General features: G+C 41.6%; 1 protein-coding gene across 1 annotated transcript; it reads left to right on the forward strand.

Annotated features, from left to right (window-relative positions):
* Window positions 1-15109: 15109 nt before the first annotated feature.
* On the forward strand, window positions 15110-16186 carry LOC310933220 (neurogenic differentiation factor 2-like; the record flags this gene model as incomplete). The annotated part of the gene is made up of 1 exon (XM_083896654.1): window positions 15110-16186. One exon carries the CDS (start codon window positions 15110-15112, stop codon window positions 16184-16186), a length of 1077 nt encoding a protein of 358 aa, XP_083752780.1.
* Window positions 16187-22551: the final 6365 nt, after the last annotated feature.

The following is a 22551-nucleotide window of genomic DNA, read 5'->3' on the forward strand; positions in this document are numbered from 1 at the left end:
TTTATAAGGAGCTTCAGGGTGGGAGGATTCAGCTTTCGTCAATAAATGAGTGTAGTTTTTTTGCAATTTGCATACTAAGATTCCACTTCAAATGTTTGGTTTGATAGCTTTGGTAAAGCAATTGCATAAAGAAGATTTAAAAGTTTTATTTTAAAGCTAGGAAAACCAGACAATAAAGCCTCAGTGGTTATACACAAAAAATTGTGTTGGAGGGGAAGAGAGAGTTGATTGTGACGTAAAGAGGATAGAGGGAAAGAGAAGGGCAGTTCCAGTGCTATTTTCAGGGCCGTGCTGATATTTCGCTCATATGGTCGAGGGATTTGGTCGGCGAGATCAGTGGATTTGGCCTCAGGGCGGTGTTGAGCTTTGGCATGGGCTGGAATCACAAAGATATGGAGGTGGTGGAGGTGCAGGAAGACGACTATAGGAGGCTGGAGGAGCTCGGTAGGCGGAGAAAAATAGTAATGTCAAGATTGTGTTTGACACTGTGGGAGTGGAACTGCTGTCTACAGCATCCAGAAACACACGGAATACTCAGCTGAGTGTTTATCCTGCCACTCCGAGCAGGCAGAACATGCCACCATGTTATTTATTCACTGTTTCCATGCAGGGGTGGACAAGGATGGGTGGGGGCGTGTATGTTTTTTAAAATTATTTTTAAAGGGTTACTCTGGGTATTCAACAATGCCAGTTTTGTCCAGAGTAAAGAATGGCTTCCACATTTCTGCAGGTGGCAACTCCTTATTGCATCTATTTTAAAAAAAAATAGGAATAATAAATCCTTTGTGGTTTACGTTTATGACAAAACACAACACAGACTGCTTAGTCTGCATTTTGCCAAATTACATTTTTGATGTGCCATTTGATTTTATTCCACAGTGGTTGCATAAAGCATTTAATGAGGGATGATTGGAGTATAGAAGGCTCTGGTGCCCTGCAAAGTGTCAGATATCTGTGACTTTATGAAGCCCTAAACCTGCTTTTTTGTGGATTCTCAAGGAGTTCATGGAGTTTAGAGACCACCAACCCAGGTGCCTCCCAACGATCGATTCAGGACTTCACCTCATCTGTAAAACACATTTGCTGACAGGTATTTGATTTGTGAGTGAGATTTTAATACTATAAGAGAGAGCTGATCACCTGGTGACAGCCCCTTTCCTCTTCACCCGCCGTCTCTGTGGATTTTGCTTGTGTTATGTTAGTTTCTTGTTTTACTTTGACAGTTATTTGTGTGTTTGCTTCCTGTGTGTGTCTGTTTCCAGTAACTGTGATTGTCCAATCTTCACTGCCTCCCTCGTATGTTTTTCCAGTGCTCCCACTCTCAGTTATCAGATCATATGCTTTGGTTCACATCTTTTACACCACCCCCTTGTTTTTGGCTGTTTTAGATTTTGCTTTGTCCCTCCCCTGTTTTGTTTTTGTTTTGTTTTGTTGTTTTTTTGGTAATGCCTATAAAAGACTCCTTTGTTCTGCCACAATAAACATGAATTTGGGTCCACATTTCTGCTTATGAGCGACACGAGTGATACATTAAGAAGTTAAAGTCACACTGAACAAATCTGGGAGCATGAGCCAAGACAAAATTAGACAAAATACTCAAACAGGCTGAACAAGCAAGTGAAAAGCTGGCACAGTGAACATAAACAGGATCCGAGACACCAATGAAAAGGCTTAAATGTACAAAAATAATCACAATTATGTGGCAAAATAAAATGCATCTCTCAGGACTGGATTGTGGATTTACGAAGCAAAATGACTCTATGAGATGCATTTTGTGACTTAAATGCATAAAAGCTCCATTTGCTGCTGGGACATAAACATCAGAGACAACCGTAGGCTGCACTATACTATAGTTTACATGTAAGACATTAGGTCAATTAAAGGAGCTGTATGTAAGAAATTCTTTGTGACAGGTCGTTAAAGATTCAGCCGCCACTGGATGCTAATTGGTAGATTGTTCAGACGTGTAACTCAGAGACACTGATACGAAACTTTCTTATACTATAACTTGAAATATATTTCATTTATTTATTGTTGTGGAAAAGGAGTATTAGTGCACCTTCTTATAGATCTTCCTTTCAGTTCATGTGGGATTTATTCCTCAAACTACCTGGCAACCTCCAGTCTCTGGGAAGGAGAGGGATGAGTTTCCCAAAATGCAGTCACTGTTTTAACCCATTAACGCCGGGAAAGCATTGCTGCATTTCTACCATTAAAGCCGGGAGCGCAGCTGCGTAATGCGGATACATAAATTTTCGGGGGGTATAAGGTTTCTTCGTGACATTGTTTTGAAATTTCTTCGAACAAACATGGAAATCTTTGACAGCGAAGAGATTTCTAAAGGCAGTGATTTTGAGGAGTTTCTCGGCTTCGATGACATCATTGTTGATAACTTTGAACGTGCTGAACAAATCGACCGAGATTTATGGTTAAGACACGATTATGTTTGAAGACGACGAGGTCGGCGAAAACGACGATGAGTTTGAAGGTTTTGAAAGTGACGGAAGACGGAGAATTACCACCGTAATCTACGGAGTGTTTTCAACCGCACACCAGGGGTGAAAGTGGATTCACCTGCTGATGTCACAGCGCTGTAAGCATTATCACCGTCACAGGTGAAGCAGACTGTTACAGTCATTACATGCTGTTCTTGTTCATCAGGACTAAATCAAGGCACTGACACAAGTTGATATTATTTTATTTTATTACTGTTTTTAATTGAAAATAGTTATTCACTTACATTTTTTTGCATCTAAATAAATTAAATTTCCCAGGAAAGCCACAGGTGTAAGCTCTCAAATACTTTCAGGCCTTAATGGGTTAAATTGTAGCTGCACATCTTCTTTTGGACATCATTGAGACACCATCATAATATATATAGGTTGAATAAGAATAGTACCAGACATGCACCAGACAATCAGATTGTTTAAAATCAGAGAACACATTGTGTTCTTTGTGAAATCCCACAATATTTAGTCCTGGAGGTTTTTTTGTTTTTTTTTACTCAGCCCCGCCTGCTCCTCATCTGCAGCTCTGTGAGAGCAGTTAGGGTTAGTTTGGATTAAAATGAGAAGCTGTTTTGACTTTTTGCACCACAGAGGAAGTAAACATGTTGATAAAGATCGAAAGTAACACACAATTCAAAATATTTAACCCTTTAACACAGAGCGTATCGTAGACGACGCATTTACGCAAGCACACTTTGCATTACAGTAGTTTACGCGGTAAAATTCCAACAGTTTCTGAAAGCTGAAAAGTTGCAAGTCAAAATCACAATGTATGGTCATTTCACTTGCACTGTGGCAGAAATCAGCATCTTTGTCACCAGAGAGAAGAGAGTTGGAAAAACATAGTTTATATCTTTTGCCCTGTTTTTGGACATTGAGACAAAAACTCAAACAAATATTATTATAAATATGTTTTATACTGTTCAAAATTCAAATTTAACGCGCAAAATCCGGTGTTTGTGTACAACTACACTGGGTTTTTATTAATAAAACTTTTTAAATTGTTAAAATACTATTTCAACATGCAGCAAATTGTAAATAACTGCCAGATATTGAAAATTATTCGAGAAAAATGGGCAAAAGCACTTTGCACACGTGAAACTTTCTGGCCTTTATGGTTAAAATAAGCAAAAAAAAAAGGTTAAAATATGATATAACCACAAACATTAGCAGTCTGCTTTACGAAAACTTTTGTATTTTCAAAATGTTGTGTACATTTGTATTTTTTTCCCCCCACTATAAGTCATTGTTTGATCTCTTTATTGCATAATGTGTTTGTTTGTACCCCCACTTGACTCTCAAGTACTTGTGACTCTGCTTTGTTAACCCTGTCTATTTGCAGACCCACACGTGTCCGCCTGTGTGTGTGTGTGTGTGCGTGCGTGCGTGACGCGCTCCTCTGTGTTTTATGTCTCAAGCACGTCATTAAACCTGAGCTCTGGCAGAGCCAGAGGAAAAACTTCCTGAACGTCGGTCACACTTCAAACCTGACAACACTGAGCTTGATGATATCTCCAGGAGCAAGTGGGGACATTCTGTATGAAATGTTTGACACACAGACACTGGAGACAGTCCAAACCAGCTCTGAGGACAGGTAGAGGGGAAAAAAAGTGTACCATGTGACAGTTGGGCAAAACTCTCCCTGCTATGACATGATAGTATAACTACCGAATACAACCTGAACTAGTTAATTCAGAGTAAAAAGAGTTAATATACTGTGTAATGGTGTTACAATGACAATTTGATCTTATCTTTCATTCATTCATTCATTCATTCATTGTCTATGGGTTTATCATCCATGGACAACTATGTAAAATATATAATATGGAATATATTCTCTGTGTAAAATGTATGTAAAAAAAAACATTTATATTGAACTGGGATTTTATTTCAAATTTGAACAAGGATTTGATCAATCTCTGATAAAGCTCTAGGGTGTAACTTCTGCTAAAATTAATCATTAATCTAAATTATACAGGTTCAAATCAGAGTGGGCAGACATTGAATCGTATCAGATCCCAGCCCTTCTTCCTGCACAAATTATTTACATGGCTATTTCATTTTATATATATTTATATTATATATATTACATTATATAATATGTATTATATATATATATATATATATATATATATATATATACATATACACTAAGTCAAATGACGCATTCCGTCATTGACACTATAGGGCAAATTTGGAAAAGGGAAAACAGATTTATTTTTTTACAACTATTATACTACTGCTATTCTAGCAATACAAAGCCACATGCAAATCGGTGAAGTATAGTTGACTTCCCCCTCCAGTCGTGATGTAAAACGCATCACTCTGTGTCACCACAGACACGGAACAACAACACAAAAGCTTTAAGTGTGGTGGCAAAAGAAATTGTCCAACAAATATCAGTATTAAATACCAATCCCAGGCGATTGTCTTTCACGTCATCTAACTCTCCGTATCTGGCAGGCGTAATAAGCTGATAACTTCACTGGGGATTTTAGGGACAACCATCACTGTAAAAGGTGAAATATTCCATTTATCAGGATCACACACACACACACACACAGGCTTTGTACTGTCAGAGCAGGTGTCCTGATAATTCTGTTCAGGGTTATATGAGGAGAAGAGTTGTACGTCAGTCAACACCACACATGACCCCCCCAACAACCTCAAACCCCTCTCTCTCAGACACACGCACACACACACACACGCACACGCACACGCACACACACACACACACACACACACACACACACACACACACACACACACACACACACACACACACACAATCTGGTTATGTCACACATCTTTGTACAGTACTGGTATGTTTGCACCAGGGGGAACTCTGCAGAGTCTGCACGGCCTGGCAGGTTTCATATAACTCATCATAGTTATATTGCATTGTGTTGGTGTTAAAAGACGCACATGCACCATCTGCTGGCCTGTTGATGAAATTACAATTTATAGCGCTGGCATCTATGAAAAAAAAGAACAACTGTTTTTCTAGTCCAGGAGTCTGCAACCTTCAGTGTTATTAGTAATAAATGTAAACTGGAGGCAGAAAACCTATTTGATTCATAACATAACATCATTTTTAAAGTATAAAAAACATAGTTTGTTGTATTTATGAAATCTAAAAAGTAGAAAAAGAAAACATTTCATTGCTGTTTTTAAGTCTTTTAAATAAATGTGTGGATCCAAAGATGGACAGGACTCTTCATGTGTACTTCTTCATGTACAAATTATTTAATGTGAGTTCCAGGAATGTCTCTCCACATTTCAAACAACAGTTTGTCAGATTCTGGGTACGTTTTTATTATCACATTTGACTTATAGACGTGACACATATTTAGTGGACTAAATGTATGAAAAAAAATATATATATAAGAAAAAGTGTTCACTTTGAAAGCGCAAAACAATGAAAGAAAGACATTCTTTAGAGCAGACTCAAATACAGAGTGGGCCAAAATTTAAAACTGAACAAAGCCGCGGGCCAAGGTTGAACAAATTAACCTTTTAATAGGGACCCAAACAAGTTTTGCATTGAATATTGAACAAGCAAGGCTTACATAACTTTATAGCGACATGCAAAACCAATTTTTAAATAATAATAATAATTAAAAAATATCAATGGCATATCAAATAAAATTTAAATAAAAAATTGAATGCCTCTTTTCTATTTGCAGCCTTCTGAGGTAAATATCAACATTAACTTTTTCCACAAGCTAATCAATTTGAAAATACTGCTATACTGACCATCAAAGTCGCCAAATCGCCGGCTAAACTCAGCGCGATTGCCGCTGTATTATACCGGCGGGCCAGCTCTAATGTTAATTTGATATTGCCTCAAGGGCCAAATAAAATTACACGGCGGGCCAAATTTGGCCCGCGGGCCAGAGTTTGACACCCATGCTTTAGAGCCACTGCTCTATTTATCCTGTTGATGTTGTCTGATTGACTGAGGCTTTCCAGAAACCCAGTATCTCTGCTGCTGCATGACACAGAGGAGAAGAATAAAGTGCTGTGAGAATATGACAAAAAAAAAAAACTACAGGGGATGAACTCATCATATACACTGTTTTCCAGTGAACTAAATGAAACTGATATCGGTCTGGAATGTTTGAGGAAGCACAGGAAGAAGAAAATGAAGACAAATTTAAAAAAAAAACAAATGAGGTATAAAACACATGAAGACAACTATATTGAATCCACACTGGGGAAATCCCCTTACAGCAGCAGAAGGGTCAGAGGTTAACAAGTATGAGTAGAGGGTGTTGTACTGTGTTGAAATTGTCAGTTTATTTTATCTTTTTATCTTAAACGTTTTATTATCACTTGTTTATTTGAATGGTCTGCTTTGGTTGTTTTACACACACTGGATGGTGTGGTCCATCACAGGGCCAAATGCAGACGTGTTCCAGATAATACAGACAACCATGAATATTACCAGATGCATAAACAGAGTAGTTGTACGTGAATTCCAATAGATGGCAGCCTTTTGTCACAGTTGGTGACTGGTGAGAGATTTCTTCATGGGGCCTGAAACTGAAATTTGAGGTGTTGATTTAGGATGAAAGTAGATTTAGACCTTGTCACTGCCTTGGGAGACTTGACTATCCATCACTGCAGCATGCAAAACATAGGCATAAAATTCCTCACGACTGGTACGAGACTATGATTCATGAAGGTGAAGGAAAAGCCTGAACTGAAGTGAGACTGGAGTGAGAGACGATGATAAACTTTGTGTCGTTTAATGCAGTCATATACCAGGAGGAAAAGTAGACAAACTAAGCTGTTTGTTTCACAGTGTGCTGTTTGTGTATTCGTGTATAGAAGAGTAGGTGGGCGCAAGTGTTTGTAAAGTAGGGTGGGGTGTAGCAGGTGGAAGACATGGTGGAGGCAGAGACAGAGGACGACGTGGCAGTAGGGCAGTGATTTAATTAGCACCCTCTACCCCCTCCAGCCCTTCACTCATAGCATCAATAATGCATGGCCCCTTGTTTCCACTGCCATAATTAATCCTCTCTTACTATAATTAAAAGCCAAAAATCCCACAAGATGGTTCAGCTTGGCCGGGCACGGGTTGGGTTGGCACGGGAACTGATGAAAAACTCTAGAGTCTCTCTCTCTCTCACACACACACATGCACACACACACCCTGAGGAGTGACAGATCGACAGACAGACAGACAGACAGACTGACTGACAGGGAGATCAATAGTCAGCTCAGCTCCAACACAAGCAAAGTGAATGAGGCATGAAGACGAGCTATGATATTACATGGAGACTGTGACACACACACACACACACAAACACACACACACAATGATAGACAGACAAAATGACAAGGACCACTCCCTAAAAACAAGCTGTGGTGTTTGTGAATGCATGAGAAAGTGAGGGATGAGGGAGCCACACACACACACACACACACACATTCTTACACTGGCACCGTGCTCCCAGACAAGGTTTGTCATCCGCTGCAGCCAAGCCAGACGAGAGAGAGAGGGAGAGGTGGAGCTTTCTGATGGAGCAATTAGGACCACACTGTCTGGGCGAGCAAACAAGAATGAATATTTCAGTCCGGAGATCTCCATGGGTACCTATGGTGGGGGCCTGGCACACCTACACACACACAGAGAGAGGGAGAGCTACACATGCTCACCATGGCTGCCAGAATTATTCACCTCCCAATCACAGATGCCACAATTATCACATCAGTATCACGGCGTAAACGCTGCCAACTGCTATGCTCATTGAGGTTTACAATATCAGTATATTCATATGTAGGAGTGAAGGAGGAGTAGTCTTATTATTATTATTGTGTGGCTGACGTCTTTTCCTTTGTGGGATAACAGCATCCAAGTTTGGCCACATGCCAGGAGACGACACAATTGGCAGAGCAGAGGTCATGTATCTCGTACGAAACCTATTTTTTTTTCTCCTCCTATTTCTCTCTCGCTCTTCTGTCCTCTGTCCTCTGTCCTCACTCACATCTTCTGGACAATTTCTAAGCTGGGCTCCACACCTCACACTCACGTGTTCTTCCTCTTCCTCCCCAGTCAAACGCAGGCCTTGCGTACAGTCGGAGCACTCCCTCTGGCGTGGGTTCATTGTCGATGCTCCTCACAGCCTCCCCTCCATGCCCCGCCGTCCTCGGCCCCATCTCCACTTGATTTATTGCTCTAAAATACCACTGCACTAATTAGTCAAGTAATTAATTAATAGGCATTTGCATTTGTGCATATGCAATTAGGGGGCTGGAGAGAGGAGAGTGCAGATGGGGTCCGGGAGTCTGGTGGGGGGTGGGTGGGTCCGTGTGTGTGTGTGTGTGTGTGTGTGTGTGTGTGTGTGTGTGTGTGTGTGTGTGTGTGTGTGTGTTGTATTTCATATTTGTGCCAGCAGAAGTTTGCACTTCTTCCAGAAAGACAAGTGAAGTGCAGGTCATCACCTCTCATGTCTGACAGCGAGAGAAGACGGAAGGGAGATGGGAGAGAGCGAGAGAGAGAGAAGGGGGAGATGACAAAAGTATGGAGGTGTGGCTTCACGACTTTGAAAAGCAATTTGGTTTCATTTGACCATGGAGGGGAAATAAGTGAGTGAGATTTTGACATCTTAAAGGTAGAGTGGGTAATATTTAGGAGGGTTTTGGCAAAAGTACATTCATATGAGTGTTTAAAATAAAAATAGTTTGATTTACATGAGCATTTATGTGTTATACATGCCCCACTTTTGAAGCCAAAGCTTACTTCCTTTGCTGGAAGGCCACCATAGTTCCCTGACATGCTCTGTAAAGTGAGATGTGGAGTCCTCAGTTTGTTACAATCTCGGCTTCCAATTCTGTATTTTCCTCACATGCATTTAGCCCACGAAGAGAGAGGTACACACACACACACACACGCACACACACGCACACACACGCACACACACGCACACACACGCACACACACACACACACACACACACACACACACACACACACACACACACACACACACACACACACACACACACACACACACACACACACACAGCAGGCGGGCCCTTATTAAACATTAATCCACATACAAACAGGATGCAAAGTCTCTCTGATATATCGTAATTCCAAAACAAGCTCTGCTCCTTCAGCGATTCATTATCGGACCAAAGCCTCCGTGAATGCAGCTGCCTTGAGCTCAAGCGCTGGCCAAAGCCACACTGTTGACATTTAGCATTTATTTTGGCAAGGTGACCTGAAGGTTGTTGGGGACTTGTTGAGAATCGTCAACCCCCTCATGGCCACTGTCCTCACCAAACTCCCCCTAATTGTCAGTGCAGCTGAGGAAGGATAGGGCAATGATTTGGCTGGCAGTGCAGCTTGATGCCCCTCCACACACACACACACACACACACACACTGACACAATCACCCCACCACGGTTTGGGGCAGTGCCAGGTTACCCTCCCCTCATCCCAAAAGAGATGAGACACATTAGTGAATGTGCAGCATCACGACTCCCTATAGTCCAGCTGCCACACTCATGGTGACACCAAGGGATGACCCTGCAGTCCTCCAAACTACCACATAGTTGAGGAGACGTAGGGGTGATCCGTGCAGGCCCAAGGACGAGGATGAGCTTCTATCAGCTATTTCTCAGCCTCCAGGTCCCTCTTCTCTCAGCCCGGAGGGTATTTCTGTGCCAAGTTGGACTGCAGTGTCCATTGAGCTCATTTCTCCCACATTAAATCCACTAATGTGTGCTAAATAGAAAAAATCCTCGAAAACCTGGATGGACACAATGCAGAGATACCAAGGGAAAGGATAAGGAATTCTTGTGTTTCAGCGTGATGATGTGCCAGCATGCCTCCTCCTCCTAAATCTTGGGCACTTCTGTCACCTCCTACCAATCCCTGTCATGCAGCTACAGCCCCCCCTTCCTCCTCATTTTTCATAGATCCCTAGTGGGCCTGCACACCTGGGTCTCACTTACTCTCTCTCTCTTCTTGTCAGTGCACCTCTATGTCTCTTTTCCACTCTCTGTGATGCATGCTCTGCAGGCAGCCCTCACTGGGATTATCACCATCACCACCATCACCATCACCAGCAGCAGCAGCAGCAATTCAAGGAGAAGCTCTTACATTTGGACGCACCAGTCAAACATTTGCTCTCCACACTTAAATACACACACACACACACACACACATACACATCATGTAATTTGAATATTTTTGGCATTGGCAAGGGGTGGGGGGGTGGGGGGGGGGGGGGGTCATCATCACTCAGTGATGTGCCCACAGGAGCCCCAACAACAAATCACAATCGGTTTTGCTTGTTGTTCGCCCGGAATACGACGCATAATCTGATTAGGTAAATAAATAAACAATATGCCTTCTGTTGCACGGCCTTAATGCACTTATAATGCATCCCCCATCCCCCTTAACACCATGCTGCTGCTGCTGCTGCTGCTTCTGCAGCAGAGCTGAGGTGGAGGCTAATTCTCCCGAAATCAACCCAGTTTTGCCCAACTTTCATTTGCAGAGAGAGGCGTTAATTGATGCCATTTTTATAACGGTCTTTATCTGGTATTATCCCCATTATCTGCTTAATCTGATCACTTGTGGGAGTGTTTGTGAGGAGGACAGAGGATAATTACTGAGAGGGGATAATTGATTGATTGGTTTGTGTGGCTGTGGATTAACAGCAGCACTTGTTTTTTTATTTATCCTTCATTTTAAGGTCCCATTGAGAGACAAGAACTCTTCTTGGGTCATGGAGTTCCTGGTAAAAATCAGCATATATAGTACAAATAGTTACAGAGAAAAGACAATTTCATATATAAAGCTCACAACAGAATATAAAAGTTAAATGGAGGTGATTAAAAGAGAGTAAAAAGGAGATATAATAAAGTAAAGAGCCACACCAACAAGATCCTTAATCCAAACTGCTCAAAAGGGTTATATGGTTATATAAAATGCCTTTGAATATGTTTAAAGAAGGCAGGGTCTGTAGTGAAACTGTGTTTTGCAGCTCAATCCATATATTATACACTGCTTTTGTCACTTAATGCACATAAAACTATAGTGCATAATAGCTGAGACTCAGCGTGACCCCTGCAGCAGCAATCACTACAACACTCCTGCTGGGAATTAGATAGACTGAGACATAAATAGAGCTCATCATACTTAACTGCAGCTCACCTTTAATGGTTACAGTAACAGTGGCAGGTGACTGAGGAAATTCACAGGTGTAAATAAAACTAATTGTCAACATCCTTTGAAGCAGCAGCACGGGTCACCAGCGACGAGTTTTGTTGTTCCACCATTTTATTTTCTCTCACTCTGTCTTTCTCTCTCTCTTCTGTTTTTCCTTCTTTTTTTCTGGCTGTGTGAGCGCGAGCGCGGTGACAGATGGCGGAGCCCTCCTCCTCCTCCACCACCACCACCTCCTCCACCTCCTCACTCTCTCTTTCTCCTCTCTCTCTCTCTCTCTCTCTCTCTCTCTCTCTCTCTCTCTCTCTCTCTCTCTCTCTCTCTCTCTCTCTCTCTCCCTGTGTCTCTCTTCCCCGGGGAGGGCAAATCTCTCCGAATGCGGGCGCATGTCAATCACCGGGCTCTCATGTGATGGCTCTTGCCGGTGACGTGCCAGCCATATGCGCGTTGGCATCACAGCCCTTAGCTGGTATGTAACCCCGTCCTCCGGTAGCTCACGATTGCCACACACACACACACACACATAGTCGTCACTCACATTTGTACACACAGGCGCGCCAAGACGCACGGTCGTTCACAAGCTTTGGTTACTCGAGTGCGCGCGAAGAGCAGAGGAGAAGAGGAGGAGAGGATCATCATCATCATCATCATCATCATCAGAGCCAGTGAAAGAAAAGAGCCGCGCGCCTCCTGCACCTTCACACTGATAAGGAGCGTTGCTTCGCTCGCTCGTGCTCGGTCCCTTAAGATGCTCTGAAAGTCAAGCGCGTGTTTTTTTCTTCTTCTTCTTCTTCCTCCTCCTCCTCCATCCATTCCCCAGTGAAGAGCTTGAGTCGAGGTAAGTTGGAACATAAACAAGAATATTCCTAAAAATAATTGCATTTGGATACTTGACAAGAATGGAGAAGACAATATAAAAATCAGATTTGATGTGCGTTCGATTTAGTTGTGTTTACTTTTTAACAGTCTTGTGGGGAATTAAAATCACCTTTACTTATGAGGTGAGAGGCTCATCAATTGGCATTAATCCATATTGATCCATATTATGGTCTGTCACTGACTTTCTCTTTCACTAAATCGATCAAACGTGATGTTGACTCTTTACAGTGTCTTGTTCTGGCGATGGCACCTTTTTCTTTTCTTTTTTTTTTAAACCAAATCTGAGAAAAATGTATTCATTTTTGCCACTTAATGGATTTCAGTGCACTCCCTCCCTCCCTTTCTCTCTCTCTCTCTCTCTCAACCACATCCTACCCCCTCTCCCTCTCTCTTTCTGCATGTGCGTGCCCTTCAACTTTTGACATCCAAATCTACCTGGATTATAAAAGCGTAAGATCAAAAAATACCACGCGACCGATCCCACTCCTATACATGGAGCAAAGCTGAGGGTTTATTTTTTTTGAGGAATGTCCCTTTCTTTACATCATCATCATCAGCAGCAGCAGCAGCGGTCTGTAGTCTCATCACACCGTGACCGGACACTATCATTTCATTTTTAGACATTCCTGCACCTGGACCTCGAATGACAGAAACAAAAGGATAAGACTCAGCTGCGTGGGATATATTTTATATATATATATTTTTTTGGACACCAGCTCCTCATAGAAGGACGTCCTTCCACGCGCTCCATGGGAGATTTATTGATGATTTTTTTTTTTTAATCGAATTTATCCCCCTCCTCTTGTCGATGATTTGCATGTTCAATCACGGAGCAAATGAAAGGGTGGGACGACGCCATTGGCTGTGACAGGCAGTGTGCGGCGGCGTGATTTATGTCTGTTTGTCCACTTTTATCTCCCACAATCTGTCTCGTCATAACATTGTCTTATAACGCGCGTGATGGTGTGACAGTGGGAGCGTGGACGCACGGCTCTTCAACGCTTGGACGTTTGCATATCATATTATTATTATTGTTATTATTATTATTGTTATATATGTATTTAAACGATGGCTAAACATGGATACATGCGGTGTCCATGCGTAAAAGAGTATCGCGCACTCGTGCGTAACTGAATTGTGTGTGAAATCTATTTCGTGTAAGCTGCACGCTCTGTTAATTAAATGTTGTGTTTGTTTCTTGTTTTTTTTTTTCTCCCCCTCTTCTAATTGAGCAAACCTCCTGAGCCTGAGATTTAAAAACTAGATTTTGCCTCTGGCACACACCCCGAGATAATTAACCAACCATCACAGTCTACCTTAACATACATGTGCTGCAACTCTGTATCCACTGCTGCTGCTGCTGCATTATAATAATCGATGGGAACTGAGGCAGGAAGCTTCTTTCTCTCATTGTCTGATCACTGTCTGATCAAGTGGTAGTTCTATTTGTTTTTATTATTATTATTATTATTATTATTATTATTATTATTATTATTATGTCATATTAAGCAAATAACTATTTGGTCAAATAACAATGTAACTGTGGTTCGTTAAAGCTCAAATCACAGAAGGATATAGTTTATAGTTTGCGTATTATTATACCAACAATGGGGGGGAAATAAAAATCGTAATACGCGTAGATTTGTAAGGCTGTGCTGTTTTAAAGGCCGTGGTACTTAAAATTACAGGTTGACTTTGGATTTGTCTCTAAGCCTTAATTTAATAATCACCCTGACTTTAAACGGAGCTACGGTGCATCAATTAAATAAAAATACCCCCCCTCCCCTTTTTTGCCTCCTCTGAGGAGAGGTGCATGGTGTGGATGAATAGTGCTGGAATGCAGCCAGGAGTGTATATGGGCGTCAGGAGGAGTGAAAGTGGGGCCCCCATGGGACCTGTAATGTGGCCCCTGCCGCTGGGACCCGCTGAGCGAGGACGCGACAGGGCACGCGGATGACAGCAGGGAATTAAATGGGGACTCGTCTGGCTGTGACCCAGTGCGAAGTTTTAAGGGATGATTTCTGTCTTCTGTATTTATTATTATAATTTTTTTGCAAATTAAAGACACGACTTAAATCGTCTTTAATGAAGGGGAAACAGGAACAAAATGAACCGTATATGAATAACGAGATTTATTGACCTTCCACTGTGAAGTTAACACTCCCTGGAAATGAAAATATCACTACAGCCACAATACGCTTGTATAATGCGGACGTCGTTAAGTTTGTTCCTTTATTGTTATTTTTGAAGGTTTTATTTAACATGTCCAATAGATTTTTTTAAATCTATTTTTCAAATTAATTCAAACTGATTTATTACTCACCATGTGGCGATGACAGACACAACCAGACAAGCAGCAGGAGCAAGAATCACAATAAAACATATATATAACATAATGTGTATATATATACATATATATATATATATGTATATATATATAGAGTTCAGGTATATATATAATGATGTGAAAACGGCACAGGTTTCAAGGAGAATATAAAAGTCTGACGGTCTTTCTGTCTTTCCCTGCAGAGCCATAATGTTGACGCGGTTGTTCAGTGACCCATCGCTGCTGCCAGAGGTGCAGAAATACTCCGCCTGGGCGGAGGACAGCGATGGCGACGATTCCAAGATGAAGGACGACGACCTGGACACACACGACGACATGGATCACTCCGACCTGATGGGAGACAGCCGGACGCAGTCCGAACACGCCGGGGAAGACGACGACGACGAGGACGACGACCTGGACGAAGAGGACGACGGAGAGGACATGGAGGGGGACAGACCCAAGAAGAGGGGCCCTAAGAAGCGCAAAATGACCCCTGCCCGCATCGAGCGCTCCAAAGTGCGACGGATGAAAGCCAACGCGCGGGAGCGCACCCGCATGCACGACCTGAACTCTGCTCTCGACAATCTGCGTAAAGTTGTGCCATGCTACTCCAAAACGCAAAAACTGTCCAAAATCGAGACGTTGCGGTTGGCTAAAAATTACATCTGGGCCTTGTCGGAGATACTGCGCTCCGGCAAAAGGCCCGACCTTGTCTCGTATGTGCAGACGCTGTGTAAGGGACTGTCCCAGCCAACCACCAACCTGGTGGCAGGATGCCTGCAGCTGAACTCCCGTAACTTCCTGACCGAGCAGCAGTCTCAGGACGGGGGCAGGTACGCGTCCGGATCCTTCTCCATGCATTCCTACCCTTATCAGTGTGCGCGTCTGTCCAGTCCGCACTGCCAGCCGGGCTCGAACTCGCACCCGCTGAGGACGCAAGGCTACAGCGCGGCTTACGACTCTCTGTACGGCGGGAGCGGATCCCCGGAGTACAACAGCCCCGAGTATGAGGGGCCCGTCAGCCCTCCGTTGTGCGTCAACGGGAACTTCTCCCTGAAGCACCAAGGCCCCGCGTCGCCGGACAACGAGAAGGGCTACCACTACTCTATGCAATACTCCGGCCTGCCTGGCTCCAGACCCACCGGGGCCCACAACCTGGTGTTCGGCTCCTCGGGGGCCCGGAGCGGCATTCACTCTGAAAACGTCCTGCCTTACCACGACATGCACTTACACCAAGAGCGGGGCCCCGTCTACGACGAACTGAACGCGTTTTTTCACAATTAAACGCCCGATTGGAGCGTCTCCTTGCAATCAGCAACCTGTCCACAGCACATTTAGGCATTCTGGAGAGATGTTACACTCGTTGTCACTGGTGTTTTGTTTTGTTTTCTTTAATTTATTCAACATTATTAAACTATTGTTTTGCTATTGTCTGGGATGTAGTGGAAGGGAATCGAATCAATTGTCTTTTTTTTGCGCAAAAGATTTGAGATTTGATCACATCGTTTGAATTTGTCAATGTGGAGATGTGTTTGTTTGCGTTTTAATGACTGACAGTCAAAGTATACCCCACTATACCACTGGCTGCGGCTTTACACTCAGACATTGGCAGAGAGAAATCAGTGAGGAAGCTAATGCAAATCACATTTTCTCGCCTTGACGCGCGAGATTATGAGTGTGTGTGTGTGTGTGTGTGTGTGTGAGAGAGAGAGAGAGAGAGAGAGAGAGAGAGAGAGAGAGAGAGAGAGAGAGAGAGAGAGAGAGAGAGAGAGAGAGAGAGAGAGAGAGAGTGTGTCTAATTAAATCATGAAATGTAAACAGATGCTGAATCGAAATAAATGTGGTAGTTGGGTTGTTTTGGAAAAATCTGTTCTTCAGCAAATCAATCCAGTTGTTTCACATCTATGCAAAAAAGACGACGCGACGAGGCCCAGGAACACACACACACACACACACACACACACGCGGAATCAGACAATGGCTGGGCTCGTCAAAAATGTTTTACCTTATTTAAAAAAAACAAACATCTTAATTCAATAAAATTCGAATTTCTTTCCCTCGTTTTCGTTTTATTATCTTATTTATTAACGTTCTTCTGCTACTTAAGTCATTGCACTGTGTTTTTGTTTGACATTAAAGTATGATTCAATATTTTATTTGTTTTTTGATTTGCAATCTGCTGTTGACTAAGTTATTATTATTATTGTTATAATTATTGCACGTATTTATTATTGTGTTGTTTTTGTGATTAATGTTAATAGTCCATGAAAACGAAGGATCCCATGTGTTGATGATCTTTTCTCATTTTTTTTTGTCATAAAATTCAACTTTGTATTCAACCAACTGTGTGGTAAAAAAATAAAACAATAAATAAATAAATGACACCGTGCCACTTGATTGTCTTTGTTGTTGTACCCATAAAGCCTGGGTATCGTATACTTATACTATCACCTATATCAAATGTATTGTAAAATGTTCAGCAATGTCTTCATGTAAGACATTTAAATGAATAAGAACACTCGCCTGCACCTGTCTTTGTGTGCAGGGACAGGTTGACCGGGCCTGGTGCCACAACCTGCAGGAGTTCCTCACAGAGCCTCGGGGCCTTTATCTCATAAACTGGAGCAGAGGGGATGGAGGGCAAAATACAAATGCTGCCAATGCATTATTTTTTATGTATGTATTTATTTATTTTGCTTGGCAGGCAGCTCAGATGTACAAAACCAGTCTTTCAAATTCAAAAAATGTTTGGACATTGGATTTTAATTGTATCTGTGAACAGATTTGGTGTGACTTTTGACCCAAAGATGAAAGAATGTGATTTGAGTCAGAACAAACTGGTTATAACAAATACAAATATCACACACTAATGAGATAATATGAGGTCAATCGTTGCCCCCGAGGTCACCTATGTTATAAATAAATAAATAAATAAATAAATAAATAAATAAATAAATAAATAGCCTGTTTTTTTGTTTGTTTTAAGCATTAAAACTCGATATGAGGGAGAAAACAGATTCAGCACCGTGGAGAGCTCCTGCCCCTGCTGCATCAATTGGTTAAAAAAATCAAAATAATCCAGAAAAACATGTGGTCAAGATGATAATTACAGCCTGCAGCACGTGTCATACGTCACATGTTTTGGAGGATGCAAATCCGATTTTAGATTTATATTTTTACACCTTTTTCTGCAAATGCAGGACGTTAATGTTTCATAAAAAAATATTAAAGAAAACGCAAATATCACACACATTTATGGTGAAACTGCACATGTTTAACTACACATTTATGGATTACCTGAAACTTGTTGGAACATGCTGCGAATGTAAAATAATTACGGTGGTTGTTTTTAAATGTGCTATAGAAATATATTTGGATAAATAATTATCCCTTTTTTTTATTTTTGGGGACATAATAATAACGTTTATAAGAACACACATGCGTACATTGCTTTTATATGTGTGTGTTCCAACATTCGCTGATGCATTAAACATTAGTTATGAATTATAAAGCAGTTCCACCTCCCGCACCTTTAAACACACATCTTATATTTATGTTTACATCTTAAAACATTTATTTATGGGGGCCATTATAAATACATGTTTGTGTCTGTTCATGTCAATTATGCTCATTCGTGTATTGTAGCTGTGTTACAACTTTTCACGAGGTTCGAAGGAAAACATTTCCTTTAACAGGAAATTATCAAAATGATGACACACACACACACACACACACACAGTGTACGGGGCAGCCGTTGCCACCCGGCTGGGTTTGGAGCGCTGCCCCGGGACCCATATGTTCCCCAAAATGTCCCGGGTTCTCTCTGCTGTAAGGAGACACACACACACACACACACACACACACACACACACACACACACACACACACACACACACACACACACACACACACACACACACACACACACACACACACACAGGCTGGCGAGTGATTGTTTCCAATGTCTGTCGATACCCGGAAAAAACTATTTTAGTTGAATTATTATACAACTCTGTATGTAATATTTTCTCTGTCAATACGAGCTTTCATTACAAAATTACCAATTAAGACAAAAATACATGGCTGGCATTTTAAAGGATTAGAAATAAATAAATACAACTTACTGTAGTTGCAAGTGATAAAAGTATTTGCAAAAGTAAAATTATCTGAATAATTTCTCCACCTTTTGCCCCCATTAATTTAATTGCAGGGTGAATATCATGTGTGAACGAATGTATGTAATTAATAGATAAATACATAAAATATGTTATTCACAATAAGTAAAAGGTAAAAGTAAATTTTTTTCGAAATAACATTTAATTATACAAAATACAACATTAATGTGTAACGAAAAATTAAGTTTGCAACGTGCGGAAATGAAGAAATAATTATTTATGTAATACACATGTAATGTTTTTTAGTTTGTGTGGCCTGTGGGACTGTTTATTGAACTATAATACAACAAAAAATTTACAGTGAGTAAAATGTCATTCATTTAAGTATGCATTGGGGAATAAATTGTGTCTGTGTATTCGGTGTAGTATTTTGTTGTTTTTAGTTCCAATACCTTATAAAATGGTGTCTGTTTGGCAGGTGAAGGCCTTCTTCTACTACCTGTGAGTGCCTTCATTTGCTCTGATACCTGCTGGGAAATCAAGCTGCAGTCCTGCGGTGTTGGCTTGAGGTTTTTGTTCTACTTTAAAGCAGTGAATAAACCCGCAGGCCTCCACTCACTGCTGTTGTGTTACACTTTGTGTTTGTGTGTATTTTAGGCCTCGGTATTCGTTTTTGGCCTCATCAGCAAAGAAGGGAAGGGGGGGGAAAAAAGTTGCATGCATTTTTTTTGGACGAGCCAACACGAATGTGAAGCCAAGCAGGCAGCAGTGGGAGAGGGCATCGATCAAAAATACTCCCCGACCCAACCACACCACGTCCTCCTCATCATCACCATCTTCCTCTTTAGTCCGAAGAGAGAGAGAGAGAGAGATGGAGACTGGCAGGCAAGCGGAAGAGAACCGTGCCAAGTCCCTTAATGTTCCCCAGCAGCAGCACCAGGAGCTCCGGGGAGGACAACCCAGCGTGCGCGCCAGTGTGCCAGTTCACCGGGCCAAAGTGGCACTGCTGGGAGGAGTCCATGTTTCTTTCCTAATTTTTGCAGCATCTGTTCATTATCCAGGACGTTTAAAAGGGAGAGCGCTCATCCCGAGAATAACCCTTCACCACACACACACACACACACACACATAGGGTATGTTCAAATGCAAAGTTGACCAATTAATATTTAAAATTTCACCTGTTGTTTTAAAGAGCACCCTTAGAAATATACTTCAGGTGTAGTGCACAACATCTATATCTTACATCTCACACACACACACACCATTCAGAGGATATTACACTGACTTACATTCATTTCCTGGAGACTTAATCTAACCATAACTGTAATTACTACAGCCCTAATCCTAATTTCTTCACGTTAAAATGTAGTAATTTACATTATGGGGACATGGTTTTTTGTCCCGATAAGTCCAAACTTTTTTGGACACCCCTGCCATATGATAATGTGAAGACTTCTGGGGGCCAATGCCCCCCCCCCCCCTTTTAAAAAAATAAATAGAAACATTTACATACAAATGCAGTTTTATCAAAAAATAATTTAACAAAGATTCACGGATCAAGTCACGAAAATAAGAGCAAAACAAAAACCCAATTTCAAGAAATATAACCACAAATGTTGTTTTAGTTTTGCTGTTCATGAAAACAACTTATTTTCTGCTTCGAATGAAGAACTACACATCCCAGCATGCTTTGTGGACTATTTCCAGCCTGATTTGTCATTACAGAGCGACATGAGATCGTTCTGATAGGGGCAGGGCAAAATGTCCAAATTGAGTCATGTAAAACTGAAGCCGCACAACATCTCACAGAGGGCCGTGATTGGCCCGCGGGCCTCAGTTTGGACACCCCTGCCATAAGGGAAGACAAGACCCCATAATTAGGTCACCGTTGAATAAGGACTGCCAGGTACCCACACACACTTTGACAAAACTGCCAGTCTGAAAAGTCAGGTCTGTTAACTGATTTAAGTTAACCAGACTCACACGAAATTATGGTCAAGACGATCTGCTAATGTTCAAACTGTGTCTCACAACAGAAAAGGAATCAGTATTTTAGAGAGTGCTTATCTACTTATGGGTTTTTAACAGTTTACAAACACAAGAGGAAATATCCAGTGAGTGAGGGGCAGCTCTCTGGTTATAAAAGGCCTAATTAATGCCTGAGGTCAGAATAAAGTGACCAGACAAAATAACAGAGCAGTAACTCAACTAACTAACTCATTACGTGACCAGCTCTAAATGGACAACACATCAAACCTGGAAGCAGAGGGAGCCACTGTTGTGTCCTCTGTACCTAATAAAGATGCCAGTGAATGTATGAGGCTATATAGTGCATGTCTGTGACAATCTGAGAGTGTGTCATTACATTTTCAAATTATTTTTTTTACTGTTAAAGTTGGGCCGATAAGTAGCACAAATTTTTTATTTATTTTTTTTAATGAAAAAGTATAATTTTTCCACCTTGCTTCATAATTTCCACCTCTTTTTGTGAGCTCATTATTTAATCCTTTGCAGCAATTTTGCAAAATAAAAGTCTTAACTGCGTTTACAGCCCATCTTTGCCAGTGTTGCTTATGAAAAAAGAAAAAAAACTTCCACTGACACTCTGTGCTCCACTCAGGATGAAAAGTGAGTGAGTGAATGAATCTCGCTGTTTAAATTATCATGTTCATGCCCACTCTTTTTCTCACTCAACTTGGTCGGGAGAAGAAAAAAAAAACATCAAGAGTGTTTGTCCGACATAACAGTCAATAGTGCGATTATCAAAATGTCACAAGTATTATGGTGTGAATTCCAATTAACGTTGTCTAGCTAAAATAATAACCTAGTGTGTGGTGTTTTTGTTGTTTTTTTTATATAATCACGTAGACAGATATAAAAGAAATATGTGAGGAATAAAAGCATTTATACGATTTATAAGAGGGGAAGGATAGTGTGGTCAGGAGATTATGATTAGAAAAAACAAACAAACCAGGAGGTAATGCAGTGGAACTGAACACAGTTCAAAAATAAAAATAAAAATCACAAATGATTTGAATAATACGCCTTTTGGAAACACAACACTTGCTGCCGCGTGAACTTATTTGGTACATGCACTCACACACGGTGGGAAAACTCAAATGTTGCACATGTGTGCAGAGGAAAGAATGGTGCAGACTTGGACCAAACCTCTCTGCCAGACTGCATTGCCAGTGGCCCCCACACTGCCAGAAGAGGGAGCAGGGCCCCATGACTGGCAGAGTCCATGCAGACGAAATTCCACAACATCTGTTTTGTTATCTCAGAGCGGGGCACGGTACGAGCAGCAGCAGCAGCATGGGCAGTGGGGCAGAAGACGAGGCAGGAGATACTGCTGCAGGTCCTGCCAAGGGAGGAACAGGAGCTCCAGGAGGGGGAAGTAGGAAGGAGGAGGGGGAAGCAGGAGGTTGTGGGGGTAAAAGGGGCACTGGGTTAGCGGAGAGATGAAGGGGTGAAAAGACAGAGGTGGAGCACCAGGTAGGTTTGAGGCCATTGGCTTGTGGCCAAAGAGGCTTT

The sequence above is a fragment of the Microchirus variegatus genome (genome assembly GCF_963457635.1).
Source record: "Microchirus variegatus genome assembly, chromosome: 10".
Classification (NCBI taxonomy): domain Eukaryota; kingdom Metazoa; phylum Chordata; class Actinopteri; order Pleuronectiformes; family Soleidae; genus Microchirus; species Microchirus variegatus.